At 51.6% G+C, this 18,429-nt stretch overlaps 8 protein-coding genes across 8 annotated transcripts; 4 read left to right on the forward strand and 4 right to left on the reverse strand.

Annotated features, from left to right (window-relative positions):
• Positions 1 to 113: 113 nt before the first annotated feature.
• On the forward strand, positions 114 to 1,260 carry BD324DRAFT_615684 (COX5A, subunit VA of cytochrome c oxidase). The gene is made up of 3 exons (XM_022014749.1): positions 114 to 433; positions 628 to 939; positions 1,125 to 1,260. Exons 1-3 carry the CDS (start codon positions 343 to 345, stop codon positions 1,163 to 1,165), a joined length of 444 nt encoding a protein of 147 aa, XP_021873747.1. The 5' UTR covers positions 114 to 342; the 3' UTR covers positions 1,166 to 1,260.
• Positions 1,261 to 3,047: 1,787 nt separating this feature from the next.
• Positions 3,048 to 4,605, reverse strand: BD324DRAFT_575976 (PIG-M-domain-containing protein; the record flags this gene model as incomplete). The annotated part of the gene is made up of 4 exons (XM_022013163.1): positions 3,048 to 3,326; positions 3,391 to 3,700; positions 3,759 to 4,268; positions 4,346 to 4,605. 4 exons carry the CDS (start codon positions 4,603 to 4,605, stop codon positions 3,048 to 3,050), a joined length of 1,359 nt encoding a protein of 452 aa, XP_021873748.1.
• An 881-nt stretch (positions 4,606 to 5,486) lies between these two features.
• On the forward strand, positions 5,487 to 7,354 carry BD324DRAFT_576417 (glycosyl hydrolase catalytic core-domain-containing protein; the record flags this gene model as incomplete). The annotated part of the gene is made up of 6 exons (XM_022013187.1): positions 5,487 to 5,561; positions 5,688 to 6,092; positions 6,183 to 6,640; positions 6,728 to 6,827; positions 6,881 to 6,929; positions 6,990 to 7,354. 6 exons carry the CDS (start codon positions 5,487 to 5,489, stop codon positions 7,352 to 7,354), a joined length of 1,452 nt encoding a protein of 483 aa, XP_021873749.1.
• Positions 7,355 to 7,754: 400 nt separating this feature from the next.
• On the forward strand, positions 7,755 to 9,046 carry BD324DRAFT_615701 (hypothetical protein). The gene is made up of 5 exons (XM_022014750.1): positions 7,755 to 8,101; positions 8,152 to 8,202; positions 8,253 to 8,313; positions 8,374 to 8,771; positions 8,824 to 9,046. Exons 1-5 carry the CDS (start codon positions 8,017 to 8,019, stop codon positions 8,883 to 8,885), a joined length of 657 nt encoding a protein of 218 aa, XP_021873750.1. The 5' UTR covers positions 7,755 to 8,016; the 3' UTR covers positions 8,886 to 9,046.
• On the reverse strand, positions 9,020 to 10,486 carry BD324DRAFT_615704 (beta-lactamase/transpeptidase-like protein). The gene is made up of 2 exons (XM_022014751.1): positions 10,235 to 10,486; positions 9,020 to 10,168 (listed from the first exon to the last, which is right to left on the reverse strand). The coding sequence occupies exons 1-2, from the start codon at positions 10,359 to 10,361 to the stop codon at positions 9,060 to 9,062; spliced, it is 1,236 nt and encodes a 411-aa protein (XP_021873751.1). The 5' UTR covers positions 10,362 to 10,486; the 3' UTR covers positions 9,020 to 9,059.
• Positions 10,487 to 10,522: 36 nt separating this feature from the next.
• On the reverse strand, positions 10,523 to 11,127 carry BD324DRAFT_615706 (hypothetical protein). The gene is made up of 2 exons (XM_022014752.1): positions 10,850 to 11,127; positions 10,523 to 10,775 (listed from the first exon to the last, which is right to left on the reverse strand). Exons 1-2 carry the CDS (start codon positions 11,060 to 11,062, stop codon positions 10,605 to 10,607), a joined length of 384 nt encoding a protein of 127 aa, XP_021873752.1. The 5' UTR covers positions 11,063 to 11,127; the 3' UTR covers positions 10,523 to 10,604.
• A 639-nt stretch (positions 11,128 to 11,766) lies between these two features.
• On the reverse strand, positions 11,767 to 14,450 carry BD324DRAFT_615707 (RNA polymerase III transcription factor IIIC subunit-domain-containing protein). Its single transcript, XM_022014753.1, has 9 exons — positions 13,670 to 14,450; positions 13,553 to 13,630; positions 13,327 to 13,513; positions 13,053 to 13,263; positions 12,918 to 12,997; positions 12,754 to 12,861; positions 12,487 to 12,699; positions 12,303 to 12,429; positions 11,767 to 12,244 (listed from the first exon to the last, which is right to left on the reverse strand). Exons 1-9 carry the CDS (start codon positions 14,169 to 14,171, stop codon positions 11,960 to 11,962), a joined length of 1,791 nt encoding a protein of 596 aa, XP_021873753.1. The 5' UTR covers positions 14,172 to 14,450; the 3' UTR covers positions 11,767 to 11,959.
• Positions 14,451 to 14,639: 189 nt separating this feature from the next.
• BD324DRAFT_648586 (hypothetical protein) lies at positions 14,640 to 18,020 on the forward strand (the record flags this gene model as incomplete). Its single annotated transcript, XM_022017861.1, has 15 exons — positions 14,640 to 14,645; positions 14,725 to 14,817; positions 14,979 to 15,047; positions 15,106 to 15,166; positions 15,223 to 15,350; positions 15,406 to 15,772; positions 15,815 to 15,900; positions 15,945 to 16,695; positions 16,758 to 16,873; positions 16,918 to 17,058; positions 17,113 to 17,174; positions 17,223 to 17,369; positions 17,422 to 17,709; positions 17,759 to 17,787; positions 17,848 to 18,020. The coding sequence occupies 15 exons, from the start codon at positions 14,640 to 14,642 to the stop codon at positions 18,018 to 18,020; spliced, it is 2,517 nt and encodes an 838-aa protein (XP_021873754.1).
• Between the last annotated feature and the right edge of the window lie 409 nt (positions 18,021 to 18,429).

Consider the following 18,429-nt stretch of genomic DNA (forward strand, 5'->3'; position numbering starts at 1 on the left):
GGAGACCACTGCTGGGCAAGTTGCTGAGCCAAGCACGGCTGAATCGTCTTGGAATCTGTTAATATCCTATCCTGCCTGGCGCCCATGAAAACACTACTGCTGAGCCAGATAATTGCCAATGCGTCCTATTTTCTCCGATTTTATCCCAATGACCCGCTTCTCATCCCTTTCCTTTCCTCCTGCCATCTTCAGTGACCCAGTTTTTTGGGAGATTCGATATCGCTCAGGCTGCTGCTACTGCTTTACTGGCCTCATCAAGGGTCTTTCTCACTTCTTGCCTCAAATAGTCTCTTCTCCTCTTCCTTTTCCCCTTCTTGTGACTTCTCGACCATCCCCACTCCGATGCTGCCTTCCCTCGCTCGAGTAGTCCTCCGTTCAAGGGCTCCGGTCGTATCTGCGAGACATGTCGGACCGGTAGCGACTAGACTGATGAGTGAGTGACATGTCTATGGAACAAGCTTCTATGTGCGGACAAGAGCACATGGTGGACCAGGAGAGGGTCACCCTACCAAGCTATCTCTGTCCAACGAAGACTTTGCATACTCTTCCTGGCAAGCTTTCCTCGACGGACTTCTAGCCTCGCGAACATGAACTTCGCTCGCTGACGCTCGTCTATTGCTCTCTCAGCCGTCCGATTCGCCTCTGGATCTGGCTCTCACCCACATGAAACGGAATCGTTCGAGCAGTTCAACGCACGATACGCAGGTTTTTTTGAATCATGCAATGACCTGTTTGAACTTCAACGAGGATTGAACAACTGTTTCGCATACGATCTCGTCCCTACAGTCGAAGTCATCCAAGCCGCTTTGAAATGTGCCAGAAAGGTTAACGATTACGCTACGGCCGTCAGAATTCTGGAAGGTCTTTCGGTCAAGGTTGAGAACAAGGGACAGTATCAGCAGTATTTGGACGAGTTGAAACCTTTGCTTGAGGAATTGGGTAAGTGAGCGAGCGAGCGAGCGTTGGTCGGGAGACCCTCGAGGATCCTCGCATCCTGAGCAGAACAAGCGGCTTCACTTCATGATCCCTCAAACCCCAAACCTACCAGAAGTTCTTTTCCGTGCTGTGCTGCCCTTCCTCTTGTTCCCCCTGGCCGCAACCCTTGCTGACCCTATACCCCACAGGTATCAACAGCAAGGAGGATCTCTACGGTCAAAAGTCATAAGCGTCAAACCATGGTTGATCGCTAGAAGTAATGTGAAATATGGTTCAAGGTCAAATACCTCCTAACCCTCTGGCATGCATCAACAGTAGCATTAACCAGCGCAGTCTTGGCCCATGGTAGCTCAAACCGTCTTTACTGACTGAACCTCCGAACCAGATGCGCTAATTTTACCAGCTCCTCTTTCGCTCGAGTTCTCATCCGCATTTCACATGCATGTTCTCTCAGCAGAGGAGATGGGTATCGAGCAAAAGATAAGATTGGCAAAAATGTCCATTTCAAGACAAGCGCTGCGCCTCCCATCTTCCACTCGAATGGACCCCTCTCCAGCCTTCGTCCACGAGCCTACCATACACGCTCGTCAGCGTGAAGACTCGAGACACTTCCCCCTCCTCCTCTTCTCCATCTCCGTTCAGTCAAAAGTCGAGAACGTAAAGAATACAGCAGAAAACCTTGGGCTCGCCCATCGGATCGAGTACGAATCGACCTCGTCAAGTCTGTTCAAGCTCGGTTGATCGAATGAAATTGGGCGTCGGAAGACTGGGCAGCTTTGGCTTCATCGACTAATTGATGGAAGGGATCAGCAACTGTCCAGACCACGATTGAGAGTCATGGACGAGGCTACTCACACTCTTTAGCAGATTTGACATCTTCCCATCCGGTGACGGGCTGTCCGTTGGCATCGACGACTTGGTTGGTCTCGGTATTGAAAGCTGAGTGAGGCGGAGAACGCGGGGTTTTCGGTGTAACGAATAGGATGCGAAGACAGATCAGAGTGTGGGAGGACATGGCATGGATTACAGATGAGTATGGTGAAGGGGAGGAGAGACCAGTAAGCAGGCAGGCAGGCAGGTAAGCAGTCGTCAGCTGCTAAGCTTCTGTGGGGGAGGATCCCAAGTCGTCACACTGGTACCGGCCAGGAGCAAGACTCACTAGCACCCTCGGGGAGTTGAGGCAACTTGGAGTAATCAGCCATGTTGAAAGGTAAGATATGCGCTTGTAGAGATAAACTGTTAAGAAATGCAGGAATGTTCAAGTGCGAGAGACCAAGTGATATGTAGAGAAAGACGATGCACAGATAAATGACAGCCTTATATACCTTTTTGACACCCTCTACATCAAGGCGTCCGCGGCGGTCTACGGTGCATGTCCTGCTTTGTGGAGCCAGACAATCTAGCGCATTCTACACTGCCCCCAAGTAGGTCCATAGTCCACGAAGACAAAGGAGAGAGAAAGAGAGAGAGGGTAAGTCAAAGGAGGATCGAGCTAGTATGCAACAAGGGGTCATTACGTTGCAAGGGGGTATGAGGAAACATCTTGGATGAGTGCTGCGCAGCGCCTATCTGAAGTCGACTAGATTGAGAACGAGTACTATCCGTTGGAATCACAGCACGCTTCAAGGGATGAGCGGTCACAGGATGGCATGGCATGGGATGGGCGATGAGTTGGATCAACTGGCACCTTTACACTCAGTGCATATCCAGGCGGGCTGGGAAGATCGAGCGTGGGGGATTGAGACGCTTGGGAACAAGATAGAGGCTGTGAACATCCTTTGAGCTTGTAGATGATGCTGTTGTTTCGTCGAGCGCTCTAATCGAAGCTGTCCAGCTTACCACTTTGATAAGCAAGGATGGCTGTTTCAGGATCCGTTCCGGCTCGGATCAGGTATCTTCATCCGTAAGATGAGCACCAACCGGGGAAGGATGATCCGATCCAATTCCAAATACGATCAGCATGAGTAGTCAGTCATCCCATAGCGCAGGGAGATAGTCAGCCAACCTGTTGAAATCGGCATTTGCCTGCGATAACCGCCGCCCCACTTGAGATCCATATATCATTCATGTACATTGATTATACCTGTCGAGCCAGCCCGCTCGACTCTGCTTCAGCCTTTTGGCTGCTTTGGCTCCACATGGCGTGTATCAGCTTCGGCCCAAGAATCGACCAAGCTGCCAATGATCCAGACGTTGATCATGAAGAACACTAAACCACTCGCCCACAATTGGAGATGGACACTTTGAGCGAGGAATTCGAGTCTATACGCCGTGGATAGCCATAAAGCCTGTCCACCGACCCAAGCGCTGAGAAGGACAGCCGTGCGTCTGGCGCTCAAACGAAGATGGGGTATGACGGATGGCAGAAGCGGGATAAACCATGTAAAGTACTGCATGATTTATGAATAAGGTCATCGCCGTTCGCCTAGCTTTAGAGCTAGGATTGGGGCTCACCTGGGACGTGCAAACTTTGTTGAATGCTATGAATGTCACGGTCTGTAGGAAGATTGCGAACTCCAGACTTGTCTTCTGAGTAAGATAGAGACCGATGAACGTGGCCAGACCCATCTGCGGTACAAACGAAGCGAGCGGATGTTGTGAGAATGCCGAGAGGGCGGACAGTATGGAGGAAGAAGTTGGGGTAGACATGCTCGATTCTGAAATGGACAGATAGATGGGATAGTAGTATGGGGAAAAGTTGTGTCTATGGTCGAGTCTTGATAAGTGATACAGAAAAGTCTGGTCGAGAAACGGCTGACCCCAGCTGAATGCGAACGAATGATGAGCTATCTTTCACTACGAAAGAACGAGAGGTAGCTCACATAGACCATAGAGGCAGATTGATCACCAGCATGCTGAACAATGTCCACGTTCCAAAGAGCCAGATCTCTGAGGCGAACCATCCTCGATGCCTCTTGGCGAGATGTGCCCAAATGGCCGGAGCATAGATGACAGGGTAGATCTTCCAGCTAATAGAGCTGGCGTAAAGCAGCGCAGCGACCTTTTCCCAGCGTGACGAGGGGTTCTCTCGCTGTTTAAATGTGGTGACACTGTTCTGCACAAGCGCCGAAACGGTACAGATGACTAAGAGGACGATGATTGCTTCTGGAGATCCTCGTGTGGTGATGTTCACGACTAGTGGGTTGAGCGTCCACAGTGCATGGACTAGGCCCTTGCTTGGACGACAGTGGGATGGTCGAGAGAGCAGTACGACGGGAATTGACAACGACAAAAGTGTCAGGAACGCCTTTCCCAGGAGAGGATGTATCAGAGCTGGCGATAGAACAAGAGGTAGCAGTGGAGTGTATCGGAACGTCTGTCGAGCGTACGGACTGCCGAGAAACCTCGAGCATGAGCAAGAGGACATGAAGGAGGTCACCCTCAAAACCCAAAAAAAAAGTCGACTCACTCCCCGATCTTGAGATTCAGAGCATCAACTATCCATCCCTGTGCTCTTGCTGGGTCACCATCGTCTACGCTCCTCCCCCTCCTTCTCCCTCCATTGACTATCAGCCTCGCACCGTCAATGACGACCCTCCAATCTACATCGGTGTATTTGAGTCCACCAAATTGCTCAGGATGAGAATCGACATGGTGAGCGTAGAGGATCAATACGAGATGGATGAAGAGGGAGAGTGTCAGGATAGATAGGTTAGATGAGAAGCGCATCAGATCATGATGAGTTTGAGCAGTGTTGAAGCCCGATCCGACCTCATCGGATCCGACCTGTTCGGATAGCTAGCTGGTCTCCCACGGTGATCCTCAGCCGGATGAAACATGTGAGCCACGTGGATGTGGCACTCAAGGGGTTAAAAATTGTTTCACAAGGGCGTGCCAAAGGTAAAAGGGGGGGTCAGGGGCTGAGGGTCAGACCCACCCAGAAGAAGAGAGAAAAAACAAAAAGGAAAATCAAAACATCATCAACGAAAAAAAGTCGCGCGCCTCAAAGAGATCAACAACCAACATCTCCTTCTCTCTTCTCATCCGCCCCCCAACGCTCTCTCTCTCTCTCTATGCCGCATGCATAATGACTATTGGTGGCGGCATCGCCCTGGTGCTCAAAGTCCCTCCTCCTCCTCCTCCTCTTCAACGCTGTTGCAGCCCTTATGTCTGTGTGTTGATGCCCCTTTGCCAAGAATAGCCACAATGAAACGTAGGGAGATAGAGTGAGAGTGGTATTCGGGCGGGAGTATGATGCCACTAGGCCAGAACGTTTGGACTTTTCTATACTGCCCTTCAACTCTCTCTCTTTCTCATTCATCCATTCATTCATTCATCCACTCGCATACCCAAGTACCAGCTAGACTGCTGTGTATCATCACCTTGGACATCCTCACGACTTGCGTCCCTCCAGACCGACGACCAACGACCAACTCATTCACACTCGTTTGACACGACTCTCAAAAGCATCATCGCACCGGAGTCCTCGAGAGTCCTCGGCTGCGCAAACCCATTGTAACGAATTTCACCAATCATCTCACCCCCGAGGAAACAGACCACATAGACAGGTACAACGAACGAAAAGGTCTAGATCTCATTTCGCACACATCATGACCCACTTGATCAACCTATTGCCCACGCTGGCACTGTTGGCCATGGGTTTGACGGGTCTGGAGAACGCTCCGGTGAGTGAGCAAGGACTGAAGGATGTGGGCGATCGGGCCTCCAGTCACAGGGGGGATCCTCCACAACGCAGCCTATCACAGACTCGAGCGGTATCTGACTGACACTGCGCTCGACGCCCTTTTCAGACCACCGCCCTCGCCCACGTTCAGCGCTCACCTCAAGACCTTCACCGACACCTTGCCACTAGACAACGTCTGACCGGTAACATTGGCGCCAAGGAGAGACGAAAGGGATCCATTCGTCAGAGCAAACGAGGCGCAACCTGTCGACCCCGAGTAGACGCGGCAGCATCTGCTCTCGTCTCGGCCGCCGAGTCTCCCTCTGCGTCCCCCGTTCCGGCCTCTGCGTCCCCTTCGCCCTCTGCCACCCAGGTTGCATCTGCGGCTGCACAGAATGTCAACGTCAACGCTGCCGTTCAATCGCCTTCACCTACTCAAGCTCCTGCAGCTTCGACCGCAGCATCGTCTGCTGATTCTGCTGCTTCCACTGGATCCAACGGCAACCTCTTTGCTATCGGGGCAAGTGTCGCCGTCTCCATCGGCGCCTCCCCCTCTCAAGGTGTGAGCGTTGGGGTTAGCGTTGGAGTCGGTGGTAATGCCGGAGTGACTGGCGGATGGAAGAATCAAGGATCTAAATTTGGAGCTGCATGGCCGAACGGAAATTGGGCTCAAAGCACTGATCCAAACTACGTCGGGAACTATATCGGATCTAGAACGGCATGGTACTACACCTGGTCACCTTCGAACGTTGGATCAGCAGACTCCCTCGGATTAGAGTTCGTGCCCATGCTTTGGGGTCCAGCTCAGGTCTCTGATTTCTGGAGCACTCAAGGATCTTGGCCTTCGTCCGTCAAGAATGCTCTGTTCTTCAACGAACCCAACGAGGTATCTCAATGTAATATCGATGCTGGAAGCTCTGTCCAATACTGGATGAACGAAATGGTACCCTTGAGAAGCAACAAGGGAATCGCTATCGGTGGTGCGGCAACGACAAACGCCCCTAGTGGGTTGCAATGGGTACAGGATATCATCTCGTTGTGTCAGCAGGATGGAAATTCGCAGGCGGATTGCACGCCAGAGTGAGTCCCTAGATTGGAGAAACGAGGCGAAATCCGACGCGCATCGCATCCTATTCCTGACTCTTGACTGACATGACATCTTCCAAGCTTCGTGCCCATCCACTGGTACAGTACCGACCTGAACGAATTCCAACAGTACGTCCAAAACTTTAACCAACAGACCGGACTAGACATCTGGGTCACCGAAGTGGGTCAACATTCTTTGATCTCCGGAGCTGCGCTGACAACCACGCGTCTCAGTATGCTTGTCAATCATTCACTGATGCTCCTCAATGCGACAACGGACAGAGTGAGTGGCTTGCGACCGTCCATCGTTGCACTACAGCTAAACCGCCTCGTGTTTTTTCAGCCTGGCAATTGCACCAAGCCATGGCTGCTTGGTTCGACACGCAAGACTATGTCAAGCGATACTCTCCCTTCGGTATGATGGAGAACATGCAAGGCGTGAATCAAGACAACGCGTTGATGAACCCAAGTGGTTCCATCACGGATCTCGGAAGCTGGGTGAGTGGCATCGGGAACATCGTCTACCATCTGCAGTTTTTTGCGCCTCGATATCGTCCGCGGAAAATGTCTAGGCTGACACTCCCGTCTCACAGTATATCTGGAGTGCCTAGAGAACCACTCCATGACACCTTTCTTTCGTCCAGCCTTGCCTTGCCTTTCTTTCGTCTTTGCTTCTTGCCGTTTATTTTTCTTCTCGCTCTCTCGTAGATCTTTCTCTGTTTTCCAAGCATCTTATCATACCCATAACCATATCCGCTCTCATCTCTTTGGACCATCTCTCCATACCATGCCCTCTTTTTCAAGAACCCCTATACCATATTTTGCTGTCTCTTTTGAAATGCAACTCAGAACCCCAGGTGGGACCCGCCGAGTAGATATCAATAGATCTTGCCAGTCGCAGCTGCGTTTCATTAAAAGGCGAAAAACACTAATGATCGGTTCATTTGTTCTATTGGAATCAGCGACAATAACCCCGTGGCGATGACATCATTATCTCAATGAACGCCCCTTCGGGGGGGGAGAAGCAAGGCGCAGCCCACCGCCGTCAACGGCTTGGCGCAGTATGGATGATAATATTTTTCATTTGATGCTGTGCTCCACTCTATTCAGTGACGATCGTTCTAGGGCGCCGCCGCTGTCTGACATCAGATCTTATTTATATATATATATATTATATCCTTCTCTACCTCGTCCTGTTCGATCTCGACAACTGGTGACCATCTGAGACCATTAGGAGGATCCAGAGACAAAGGACAAGGTCAAACCTTTCTTCTCTCTCTCTCTAGAGGCCAAGACATCGCAGATACCTCGTTTACAACAAACGCTCACTAGCTTTTCTCTGCTCAACACCCATCTACTTGACTCCCATCATGCTGCTATCGCTCGCTCTTGTCGCTCTGGCAGGACTCTTACCATCAGTATCAGCTTATGGATACTGCGGTTACGGCTATTACAGTAAGTCGTCAAGGGAGTGCGAAGATTGTAGGTGGCTGATCCGTCTCTAGATGACTATGACTGTAACAATGGTCTATCCATCGGTGCAAGAATCGGCATAGGTAAGTTCACCATTGGCCAACCTCGCGGGGCTAGCTGACCGACCTCACAGGTATCGGTATCGCCGTCGGTGTCCTCTTGCTCTTTGCCCTATGTTCATACTGGCGAAGAAAGTGAGTTATCCCCAACCTTTTATCGCCACCGGCGAAAGCGATGCTCATGCTCCTCCTCAGGCAACTCCGCAGACAATTCAACAAATATCGTCCCCCGACCTTGCCATTTACCAATAACAACAATAGCAACAATAACAACAGCTCCAACCCATACGCCAACAACCCTCCTCCCCCTGCTCAGGCTGGATCATATTATGCCAACGGCAATCAAGGTAGCAATTGGCAGAACAACCAATACGGCAACAACCCTCCCCCACCTGCCAATGTCTATCAACCCAGTATGGCTGGAGCCTATGGCTCTGGTGCAAAAGAAATGTCGAGCACCGGTGGACGCGTGACTACGCCTGCGGCACAGGGGCATGAACACGGATACGAGTGGGAGCAGGCGAGGGAAGCTGAGAGACAGGAGAGGGAGCAAGCGAATGTGCAGTCGCCTCCCGGCTACGACGTCGCATCGAGTGAGTCGGCCAACAACCTCTCTCACACTGAGTCTTGCTAATGGATGTTCAGACACCACCGGATCAACCCACTACGCTCCACCTTCTGGTCCACCTCCTAAGCGGGATCAATAAGTTGTGACATTGGTAGATCAGGAACAGCAAGAGTGCAAACATAATACGGTTGTCAAGAGGGGTGTCAGCAGAGAATCCAGAACAGACAGTGTAACAATATCAACTAGACACGCAGAACGAAGAGAGAGCAAGATTATAGTTTCATGCAAGGTGTAAAAACGCTGTCACATTTCCTCAGATTCTGTGCTGCTGCGCACCAAAAGCTCCTCTAAAGAACTCCAATCTAGGCCGCATGCTATGCTCATCGTACTCCGGTAAGAGCTGCGTCGCAAACACAGTTGAGATACCTAGATGAAGATTTGTCGCCCATGCGACGTTGGCCATCCCATCCCATGTCAATGTCCCAGCCGGAACATTCTGTCCATCTTCAGTGACCAGCATAACGCCAGCAAGGCTATAGTTGACGGCCGTGGCGTCCTTCAGCTCCAACTGCTTTGCAAATTCTCCTGCTTGAGCTCTGAACCCCTCGAGGGCCTGACCCTCCAGGCCGGATCTGTACAACATAGCTCTAGTCTTGACGTCCAATAATCGAGGTTGAGAACAAGTCAAATCCAGCATGATCTTGCCTACATCGTTCAGACTACAGGTCAATCCATTAACAGCGTCCATAGCTGAGCGTAATAGCCCATCTACCCGCTCGACCATTTCAAGTTGTCGCTCCAACACGTCTTGACGATTAGCAGGAAGGTACGTCGTTGAATCGAGAGCCAGGACATCAAACACTTTCTCCTTCATGTAAGATTGAAACGATTGACCAGACACACTCTCAATGATGACTTGGAGGAAATGAACTTCGTGTCCATAGTTCCACCCATCCCCAGGCTCATGGATAAGAGGTCTCCAACACAGCTTGATAATGGGTTTCGTATCTTCCGGCCAGACTGGCCGTTCAGGTGATCCTGGTACCGCGTGTGTCTCCCACGAAGTAGCAAGAGGATGATCTTCTCCCATGATACCCGTGGAATTGGTCAAGAAATGTCGAAGGGTCAAGGATCGTCCAGCTGGGCGGGTGGTATAGCCCCGAGGGTTGGAGTTGGTGAGAGTGATGGAAGCTGCGTCATCTGAACGGGACAGGTAGATCAATGGCATGTCCTTGAACTCCGGGACATGCCGTTCGATTGGTTCGTCGAGATCGATCAATCCAGCTTGGACGAGCTGCATCGCAGCGATGTGAGTCAAGAACTTGCCAGCAGAATAGAGTGAAAATGTCGTCTCGAGGTTAAGAGGAGGAGACCCAGTAGCGAGCTTCTGTCGGCCAAAGAAGCTAGCATACGTCGTTTCACCTGAGCCCTCAATCGTCCATCCATCAGGCTCTCATCCTTGCGACTTTTGGACGCGATCCCACTCACCCTTGTCATCCCATATGACCCCGGCTAAACCCAAGATCGCTTCAGGATCCTTGGCGGACGTAGCTGCCTGTGAGACCGCCTCGAAGGACTTCATGCGGGATGCAAGCTCCGACATGGCCACTGTCATCTTGTTCTCTGTACCAAGTGAGCGAGCTCACCCGCTCTCTTGACACTCCGTCGTTTGCACTACACAAGTTGAACGGCGAAGAGATCTCGCTCATCCGATGGATCCCGGAGGCAAGCTCACGCGACTGCTTTTTCTCCAGTGGCGGACGTACAGTACACTACATGCATATATACATTTGTCTGTTCAAGGGATCTCAGACCTCCATCGTACTTGTGTCATCTTGTACAAAGTGAAGGTCGCTTCTTAGACGTTCTCGCGAGGAGTGGATGCGCAAGTGGCCGGAGGGTTGTCACAGACCATGGTGATACCCTTCTGGGGACCACAAGGGTAAAGGTAATCGGGACCACTGGAAAAGGTGAAAGTGACCTGATCTACTCCGTCATCCAGCTTGCCTTCCCAGTGACAGCCGACCTCCTGTAGGTACAAGAATGTGTCAGCGGTGGTTACTGTATCATTCGAGGACTTGATAGGAGGAGGTATGACCTCACCTCTTTCTCAGCGACTCCAGGAACACCGACATGGTAATCGAGGGTCGGGTAAGGTGTACCGTCGTCTTTGAGTTGAAGGGTCATCCCCCCGCCGCACGAGGATCCAGTCCTGATGCAGGCTCCATCCACGGCATTAATGCGGACGGTACGATCAGCCATGGCGGCCGAAGACACAAGGAGGGTGAACAAGAGCGTGTAGAGGTTTGACAACATGATGAAGGGTCTTATGGTACAGTAGTAGTCTAGCCTTTAGATTGACTTGACGAAGCCGATACTGTGTCTGGAGGCGAGGGGAAAAGCAGGACAAGGCGTATTCGGAGAATGCCTTATATACTCACAGTATGACTGTCCATCTTTGCTAGCTCCACAAACTATTCCCAGGATCGACACTCATCAACCCCTCTAAAACCTCCTTCAGACTGTGAGAATTCCCCTGACACCTGACAGTATTTCAAAGGGAGGATCGCCGATCAAATGTAAGGGGTGGTGAGAACGCCAATCTTGGGGCCCTGGCCGAGAGCTGTGACGTCAGGCGAGGGAAGCAGCATATCTTGGCGCGTATCAGAGTCTCAATGACCACAGGGCATGCATAGCCCGCAGCTACCTGACTGTATGCTTCTGGTCATCCGACGAGGCAATTCCAGGATACCGCAAATAGATTCAAAGTGGCAGCGCCACAGCCACCAACCCCTCGATATGAGCTTGGCAACGTTGCCGAAGCAGCTATCTGCTCTGGTCAAGGGGATATGGTTTCAGGAACCGAGATGCTATCATGACGCTCTCTGCCTGTTTGGTAACTGCCGCAAGGACGCGTGATAGAAGAACAACTCCAAGCTTTCACCCAAAAACAATCCCTCAACCGACGAAATTAAAGGCATTATGGTCTTTAAACATCGGGATGGGCTCGGTGGGGCATGGCCCTGCTGCCTGGAAAGGTCAAAGCGGATGGCGAGGCCAAGGCGAGCAGGGCGGGCAGCTGGAGTATCGGATACTGAGATTATCGTGCTCGGAAGGTACTATTGTGCATGTAGATGGGTTCATCCCAAAACAGAAACCCTTCCAATCCCAACCGATACGCGACCCGAGGATTCAGGGCCTAAGAGGTGTCGATCATTCCTCTCCTGCATCATCGCCCCCCTCGCCGCCTTCGTCCTCTTCCTCATCTTCATCCCCTTCATCCTCCTCCTCATGCTCCTCATCGTCATCATCATCTGCCATTCTCGACCCTCCTTCCCCCGATTTCCCCTCCAACATCGCTGCTTCGAAATCCTCGATCGCCTGGAAGCAAATCGAATCAGGAGCCGGTTCGTCATTGTCTCGAATGTGAGTGAATTTTATACGAGTGAGAGCTTTAATCAAGGCGTATGCAGCTGGCTTGTACCAGCCATCGTGAGCCTAAGAATAGGGATGAATTAGCCGATGATGTCAAAACGCACTTGAAAGATCGACTCACTGCACACTTGTCACCGACCAATGCGGGGTCATCAATGTACTTCCGGATGAGTGGATCAGTGATATCGCAGAGTTGGAAATCAGGCACGTCTCGTTGGAGGATCTTGCCGTCGAAAATGTAATCTTGACTGAAGTTACATTAGACCACGCGAAGAAGACGAAGAAAGATGCGCGAGGGGGCTCACTCTGGATCAAAGGGCGGCCTCTTGCCTTCCGCTATCAATCTCTCCTGCTGTGCCTCCCATTGACTTTTTCTCTCGGCTTGAGTCGTGATGTTGGAACCAGTCTTGGCCTTCCCGCCATCCTCCTCGTCATCGTCGTCAGGCGGTGGAGAGTGATATGCGTGTCCTCGTGGACCGATGCGGGTGACATTGAGGTAGAAATAGATCCGTTGATAGCTAAAAGCAACGGTGAGATCCAGGACAGCAGAGAAAAAACAAGAGAGGACTTACAGTCTCGCTTCAACATGGTGCCTTGGGTCGTACCCATATCGTACCAAGCATTTCCAAAATGGACCAGCGCCAAAGGTGTACACAAATGCAGGGAAGTATGCCTTAGATCTGCATTACAGACTGATCAGTCGCAAGTCCGAAATCCCTCCCACGGTCAAACCCACAAGATTATCACCCGCCTATCCGCCTCACTGAATTGTCTCAACAGGACATGTCGAAGCCACACGGGCCTCTCAGCCAGAAGCTTCATAAGGTCGTCAACCATCTGTCGCCTTGTCAAATCAGTGAAAGCAGCTCACGTTCCTCATCTTCTCCATGATTCTCTGATCCGCTTTTTTCAACTTATCCATTAAACCTTTTACGGGTTCCTTCGGGACATTCTTGCTGTTATGACCAATAATAGGGATGGTATACGCGACGTGCCTTGCGCGATTAACGTATCGCTGTTTCGTCTCGCCAGTTCGCTTATCTTCGTAGTCTTCGACGTAGGCCTGAGTGTGATTCTTGTAACTGCACGAGCAGTCAGCCCAGGCTCGGGCTGAAAGGTGACAGGCCCAAGTCAGCTGTACTCACTTCCAAATCAATGGGACTCGACGATCACTGAACACTGGTAGAGCTTGTAAGTCTAGCAGCGAACGATACAGCTGTGTTGTGCCAGAGCTGCCTTCCATAGGATCGTCCCCATCCTGACCACTCGGTGAGACTGGTTCGACAAAGGTCTCGTCCAAAGGAGGTACAGAATACTCCAGGATAGCGTCGTCTGATAATAAAAGTCAGTACAGCAAGACGTCCAACACACAATCTAGATCTCTCATGGCGCCAATTATCTGGGCTGTGCGACCTTGTTGATCCGGCGTGTAGTGCCAATCTCCCATGGCTGTATCATATGAGCTCTCGAGAAGTCAAGAGAGCTCACATTTGAAACGGATAGTCTGGGTCAAAGGCCCCACAACTTCAGCTGTAAAGATGCCATTCTCCGTCCCTTCTCTCTGCTTTCCTTTCCTTGACGGACTTGTAGTAGTTCGGGCTCCATGCTCTGTGTCTCTCTCTTGAGGTCTCCTCTTTTTCCTGACCACTTTCAAGAGCAACTTCTGTGAAGGCACTTTGAGACCTTTGACGGGGATAGCGTACAAGTCTCCGGGTTTGTACCTCATATCGATGGATCTAGCCTCGACAGTCTTCTCCGTAGAGTTGAGGCATGTATTTATGTCCTCCTGAGTGATGATTTTGAGGATAGCGCTCGGATGGGAGACTGGTCCGAGGTATTCGATAGAAGCGAAGGGCTGCTTTGGGTAGGTATGGAACGGCGCCACTGAAGCGGCTAAAGCGCCCATGATCGAGCTTCCAGCTTGGCCTTCACCCGTCTCGACAGGCGTATCAATGTCCATTGGAACGGAAGAAGGGCCTGAAGCGGACATGTCACACCAGCAAGTGAGGTTTAGAATACTTGTCAACAGATGGAGGACAGATTGATATTTTGACCAGCTACCGATAGGGAAATGCCGAGCGAAGCGACACAGACATCCAAAGATGGCGACCACTATCCTCTTAGAAGCTCTGTGCAATGCAGCAGAACGCTCACTCCCACCAGAGATCACGTTCACAAGCAGTCCCCTGATGATATCCGGTTGAAGGTTTCATAAATCCCTCGGAACTCGCGTCAGAAAATCGCCCGAAGAAATCAATTCAAGCTTGCGATCCCACTTTCATCTACCTGATTATTCCTATATTCGTCACCATCTTACTCGATCAAAGCTATCCATCCACTCTATTCACTGGTACTCGAGTCATGATACGGACCATAGCTACCCAATGATACCCTAAACGTATCCTGCACCCGTACACCGACTCCAGAATCAAAGGTCCAATCTGAAACCTCTTTCAAAATGAAGGTGAGTCCTTGGTCCGGGATGCCCTTTGCTCTTTGGTCCCACCAAACACAATGTGAACTGATGCATCCACCCATGACAGTACCTCTTGGGCTTTCTAGAGGGCATATCTGATGGTCCAGACCTCGCGGATCCGGAGTTTCAACAATTGCTCGTCGATGTACAAGCTGGCAAGGTGAGTGCCTGCTCGTCCACCCGAATCGGGATTCCGGGGCTACATTTCCATTACGAGTTGGGCGATCTACATCGTGATGAGACGTGCAAGGAATGCTCAGGCTTCAGGTCCTACCATATCACCAGCTCTTTTCTTGAGCTATGCACTGATCTGCGCTTCAGACTCAGCCCAAATCCGCCGATGCATTCTACGAGTCCCTCGAGAAGATCATCAATGAGCTCAAAAGTACCGTGAGTTTGGCGGGGTGGCACCTGATCCCGAGGGACAACTGACATGGGTTCCTACTAGCCTGAATCCTTGCCATTCCAAAAGCCAGTCACGAGACGTGATGCCCCTGACTACTATGAAGGTGAGTTACAACAAAGACATCAGTGCTCGTGTGACGCTCGCTCACCGTTTGTCCAGTCATCAAGAAGCCCATGGATTTATCGACCATGCTCAGAAACATCAAGGGTCACAAGTATAAGTCAAAGGCCGAATTTGCTGCCGATCTCAACTTGATATGGGACAACTGTGCGCTATACAATCATGAGGTGGGTGTCAGCGTTCAGTGGGTGTCCCATGCCATCTTATCAATGCTCCTATCAGGGTCATCCCATTCGAATCGGTGCTCGGTTCATGAAGCAAAAGGCCGATCACCATCTAGAGTTCCTAGCAGACAAGAACGAAGCACCTCAGCAGACCTTCATCCTCCCTACTTTGTCCGGCTCTGGGATCTCAGTGGCCGCTCGGCAGATTGCAGCCGCGGGACCTCACGCCCCCTCTCAACCTTCTCCACTTCGAGAGGCTTCTCAAGCTCCTGCAGCGGACGAAGATGCTCGAGGTGAAATCGTGGATAGCACACAGGGCGATAGTGCTGCGTCACAGTCCTTTCGAGCAGAGGCCGGAGCGGGGCCGCAATCCAATACCGCCACGCAAGAACAATCTTCTTCTCAAGGGCAAGAAGAAGCGGAGGGTGAGACTCGAAAGGAGGCGTCCGTGCTGACTCCGTGTATAGCGTCAAGCAGTCGTCGAGATCCCAATCTCTTCTCGTCGACGGATTCACGCCTCGGTGTTGGCCGAGCGAGTAGCATCGGTCGGATCGTGAGTCGCACTGAGCCGACAGCGAGACTGACCCATCGACACAGACTCAGGCCAGCTGGCCAAAGCTCCAGACCAACCTCGACACCGCGCCGGCCCTCATCCGGACGTCGAACACGATGAACCAATTTTTCCCCATCTCCTCCACTCATCTTCCTGGACCATCCTTTTCCGACAAGGGCAAGGCCAAAGAGGTGCTCACAGCATCTACACCTCCGGCATGGTATCCATCTACTGGGCGACCCGATCCCGCAGATGCTAGTCCACTCGAAGGCCACTGGTGGACAGCCATCATCAAGGACGAGGCATTTGTTGGTGGCATGCCTGCTACCCCGGTGATGGCGCACTCTGTGTCGCCCAAAGTAGCCCGCATAAGAGCGAAAAAGCGGCGAAGGGTCTCGGAATATGCTAGTGAAGATCGGAATGGCTTGGACTTCACCAATCAAGGTCATCGAGGCGGCACACCAGCATTGGAATCTCCAAGACCGGTCAAACTGGAATCCCTTGTTCATCGAAGCGTGGATAGACTTATCGAAGCGAGAAAATTGATGAATCAGATTCAGGACTTTCAGCGGATAGAGCTAGAGGGCGGTATTCTGCCGCCCATCCAGCGCTTCGATGAAAAGCTGGAGAGGGAACGGCGGAGGGAAGAAAGGGCCGAACGGAGGGCGAGGGAGAAAGTGGAAAGGATGGAGGCCCGGAAGAGGGCATCGAATGGGGGTGAGATGGGCGAAGAAGAGGCCGTCATGAATATAAGACGCTCAACCGCGGGTTTACTGGCGCATGCTGGATTCGAGGGTGAGTCACCGAACAAAACCTCAGAAGGAGCATATTTGCTCATGTTCACCTCCCTGTCGCAGGAGCCAACGAGATAGCACTAGATACTGTCACTCGATTAGTGATTGACCATATCCGGAGCCTTGGACGGACATTCCGCTTGTTCCTCGATGGTTCATCACACGATCTGACTTCAGAGGTGGGGTCTGAAAACCTTTTTTGGACATATCCTGATCATCACAGCAAATGACACTGCATGTTTTGCATGAGAACGGCCAGATACAGCTACAAGATCTAGAAGCGCATATCAAGGATGATATCGAGCGAGAAGGCGTCAAGGTGGCAGAGATGACGAGAAAAGTCAAGCAAGGGTACAAGGATGTGGTGAGCGTGTTTCAGGCGTGACGCCATCATATGACAGCTGATCACGGTGTGTAGACTGCGGCGCCTGTGGTGCATGACGATATGATGTTTGCAGAGGATGGGGAAATGCTGCTCGAGTGAGTGGACGCGATCTGTTGGGTGAAGCGATAGCTCACGTAGTGCAGCGGGAACTTTGCCGAAGAGCTGGGAGAGGATTTCCTTGGACTTCGCGAGATGGGCATTGACAAGGAGTTTGGTCTGTCAAGCCTCACAGTGCCTTCGAGCTTGTTTCATGGTCGACGGAAACGGGTCGCGAATGCTGATCAGTATGGGTGAGTATCGAGTGCCAATTGCGGAATCAGAGTCTCTGATGCGCTCTCTCAGTTCCAAGCAAGCCGACTACGACTATCCTCCACCTCCACCCTTTGTGCCTCTCGCTCCATCTGCTATCTCGGCACAACTTCCCGCACTGCTCCACGCCTTTTACGCGTCCCGGCTGGAGAGTGGTTTGGGCATACAGGAAGATGACCCTTTTGATCATGTTCATTCGCAGATCGGATCTATGGGTCAGATAGTTGTCAAGAGTATCGGCGTCAAGAAGAAACGACCAGAAGAGGTGGAAAAGGCTGATCAGCAAGAGGAGGCGAAAAAGGTCAAGCCGAAAAAGCCGCCGTGAGTGCATTGCGGGAGCGAGAGAGAACTCAGTTGACCATGTCTGTAGGAAAGTAGGTGTGGGCAAGGGTAACTGGAGTGAGTGTTCGAGTCTCAGTCTCACACAATGCACCGTCGCTGACTCCGACCTTTTTTCAGTCCGACCGCCGAAACACGAGCGAGATCGTCGGGCTGCGGAAAAGAGGGCAGCACTGGAGAGACAAAAGCAATTGGCCAGCCAAGGGAATGGGGATGGAGTCATCACCATGACGGAGGATGTCAACGGTATCGCGGCTGCGGGTGACGATGATGCAGAGGGAGAGGAGGAGTAGGGTGTATAAGCCCAGAGTCACCTATCACTAACCCTGTGTAGTTGTCTGTCCCACTACCAATATATGTTGCATCTTCCACATGTCGCACCCCAAATTCATCCAAAAAAACAGTGCGCTCGGCGGGCTATAGGAGCTTTTTTTCTTGGTGCCTGGGATCCGTTGTTGAGGAATGTTGGATCCCGTCAGTTGGGTTCGTCGCTCAGCGTTTGAGAGAGAGAGAGGGAGACCCGGCCCGATCTCAACCGAATGTTATGCCGACACCAGGAGAGCCTAGGTGATAAACAAATGCGCCACAGGATGTGTTTTTGATTTGTGCAGCGCGCGCGTCGCAACACCGCTTGTCAGTGTAACACGGCAACAGCCTCAAAAGTGTATATATCATAGCTTCCGCACCGCACTGTGTAACTGG

The sequence above is a fragment of the Kockovaella imperatae genome (genome assembly GCF_002102565.1).
Source record: "Kockovaella imperatae strain NRRL Y-17943 chromosome Unknown BD324scaffold_2, whole genome shotgun sequence".
NCBI lineage: Eukaryota > Fungi > Basidiomycota > Tremellomycetes > Tremellales > Cuniculitremaceae > Kockovaella > Kockovaella imperatae.

Excerpts from the sequence above, each read along its gene's own strand:
- BD324DRAFT_615684 (XM_022014749.1), top strand. The coding sequence starts at position 343 with ATGCTGCCTTCCCTCGCTCGAGTAGTCCTCCGTTCAAGGGCTCCGGTC. Across the intron at positions 434-627 it reads GGTAGCGACTAGACTGATGA|CCGTCCGATTCGCCTCTGGA; the intron begins GTGAGTGACATG and ends TTGCTCTCTCAG. Across the intron at positions 940-1,124 it reads ACCTTTGCTTGAGGAATTGG|GTATCAACAGCAAGGAGGAT; the intron begins GTAAGTGAGCGA and ends TATACCCCACAG.
- BD324DRAFT_615701 (XM_022014750.1), top strand. The coding sequence starts at position 8,017 with ATGCTGCTATCGCTCGCTCTTGTCGCTCTGGCAGGACTCTTACCATCA. Across the intron at positions 8,203-8,252 it reads CGGTGCAAGAATCGGCATAG|GTATCGGTATCGCCGTCGGT; the intron begins GTAAGTTCACCA and ends CCGACCTCACAG. Across the intron at positions 8,772-8,823 it reads CGGCTACGACGTCGCATCGA|ACACCACCGGATCAACCCAC; the intron begins GTGAGTCGGCCA and ends ATGGATGTTCAG.
- BD324DRAFT_615704 (XM_022014751.1), bottom strand. The coding sequence starts at position 10,361 with ATGACAGTGGCCATGTCGGAGCTTGCATCCCGCATGAAGTCCTTCGAG. Across the intron at positions 10,169-10,234 it reads GGTCATATGGGATGACAAGG|GTGAAACGACGTATGCTAGC; the intron begins GTGAGTGGGATC and ends TTGAGGGCTCAG.
- BD324DRAFT_615706 (XM_022014752.1), bottom strand. The coding sequence starts at position 11,062 with ATGTTGTCAAACCTCTACACGCTCTTGTTCACCCTCCTTGTGTCTTCG. Across the intron at positions 10,776-10,849 it reads CTGGAGTCGCTGAGAAAGAG|GAGGTCGGCTGTCACTGGGA; the intron begins GTGAGGTCATAC and ends TTGTACCTACAG.
- BD324DRAFT_615707 (XM_022014753.1), bottom strand. The coding sequence starts at position 14,171 with ATGTCCGCTTCAGGCCCTTCTTCCGTTCCAATGGACATTGATACGCCT. Across the intron at positions 13,264-13,326 it reads CGAGTCCCATTGATTTGGAA|TTACAAGAATCACACTCAGG; the intron begins GTGAGTACAGCT and ends CTGCTCGTGCAG. Across the intron at positions 12,700-12,753 it reads CACCATGTTGAAGCGAGACT|CTATCAACGGATCTATTTCT; the intron begins GTAAGTCCTCTC and ends CGTTGCTTTTAG.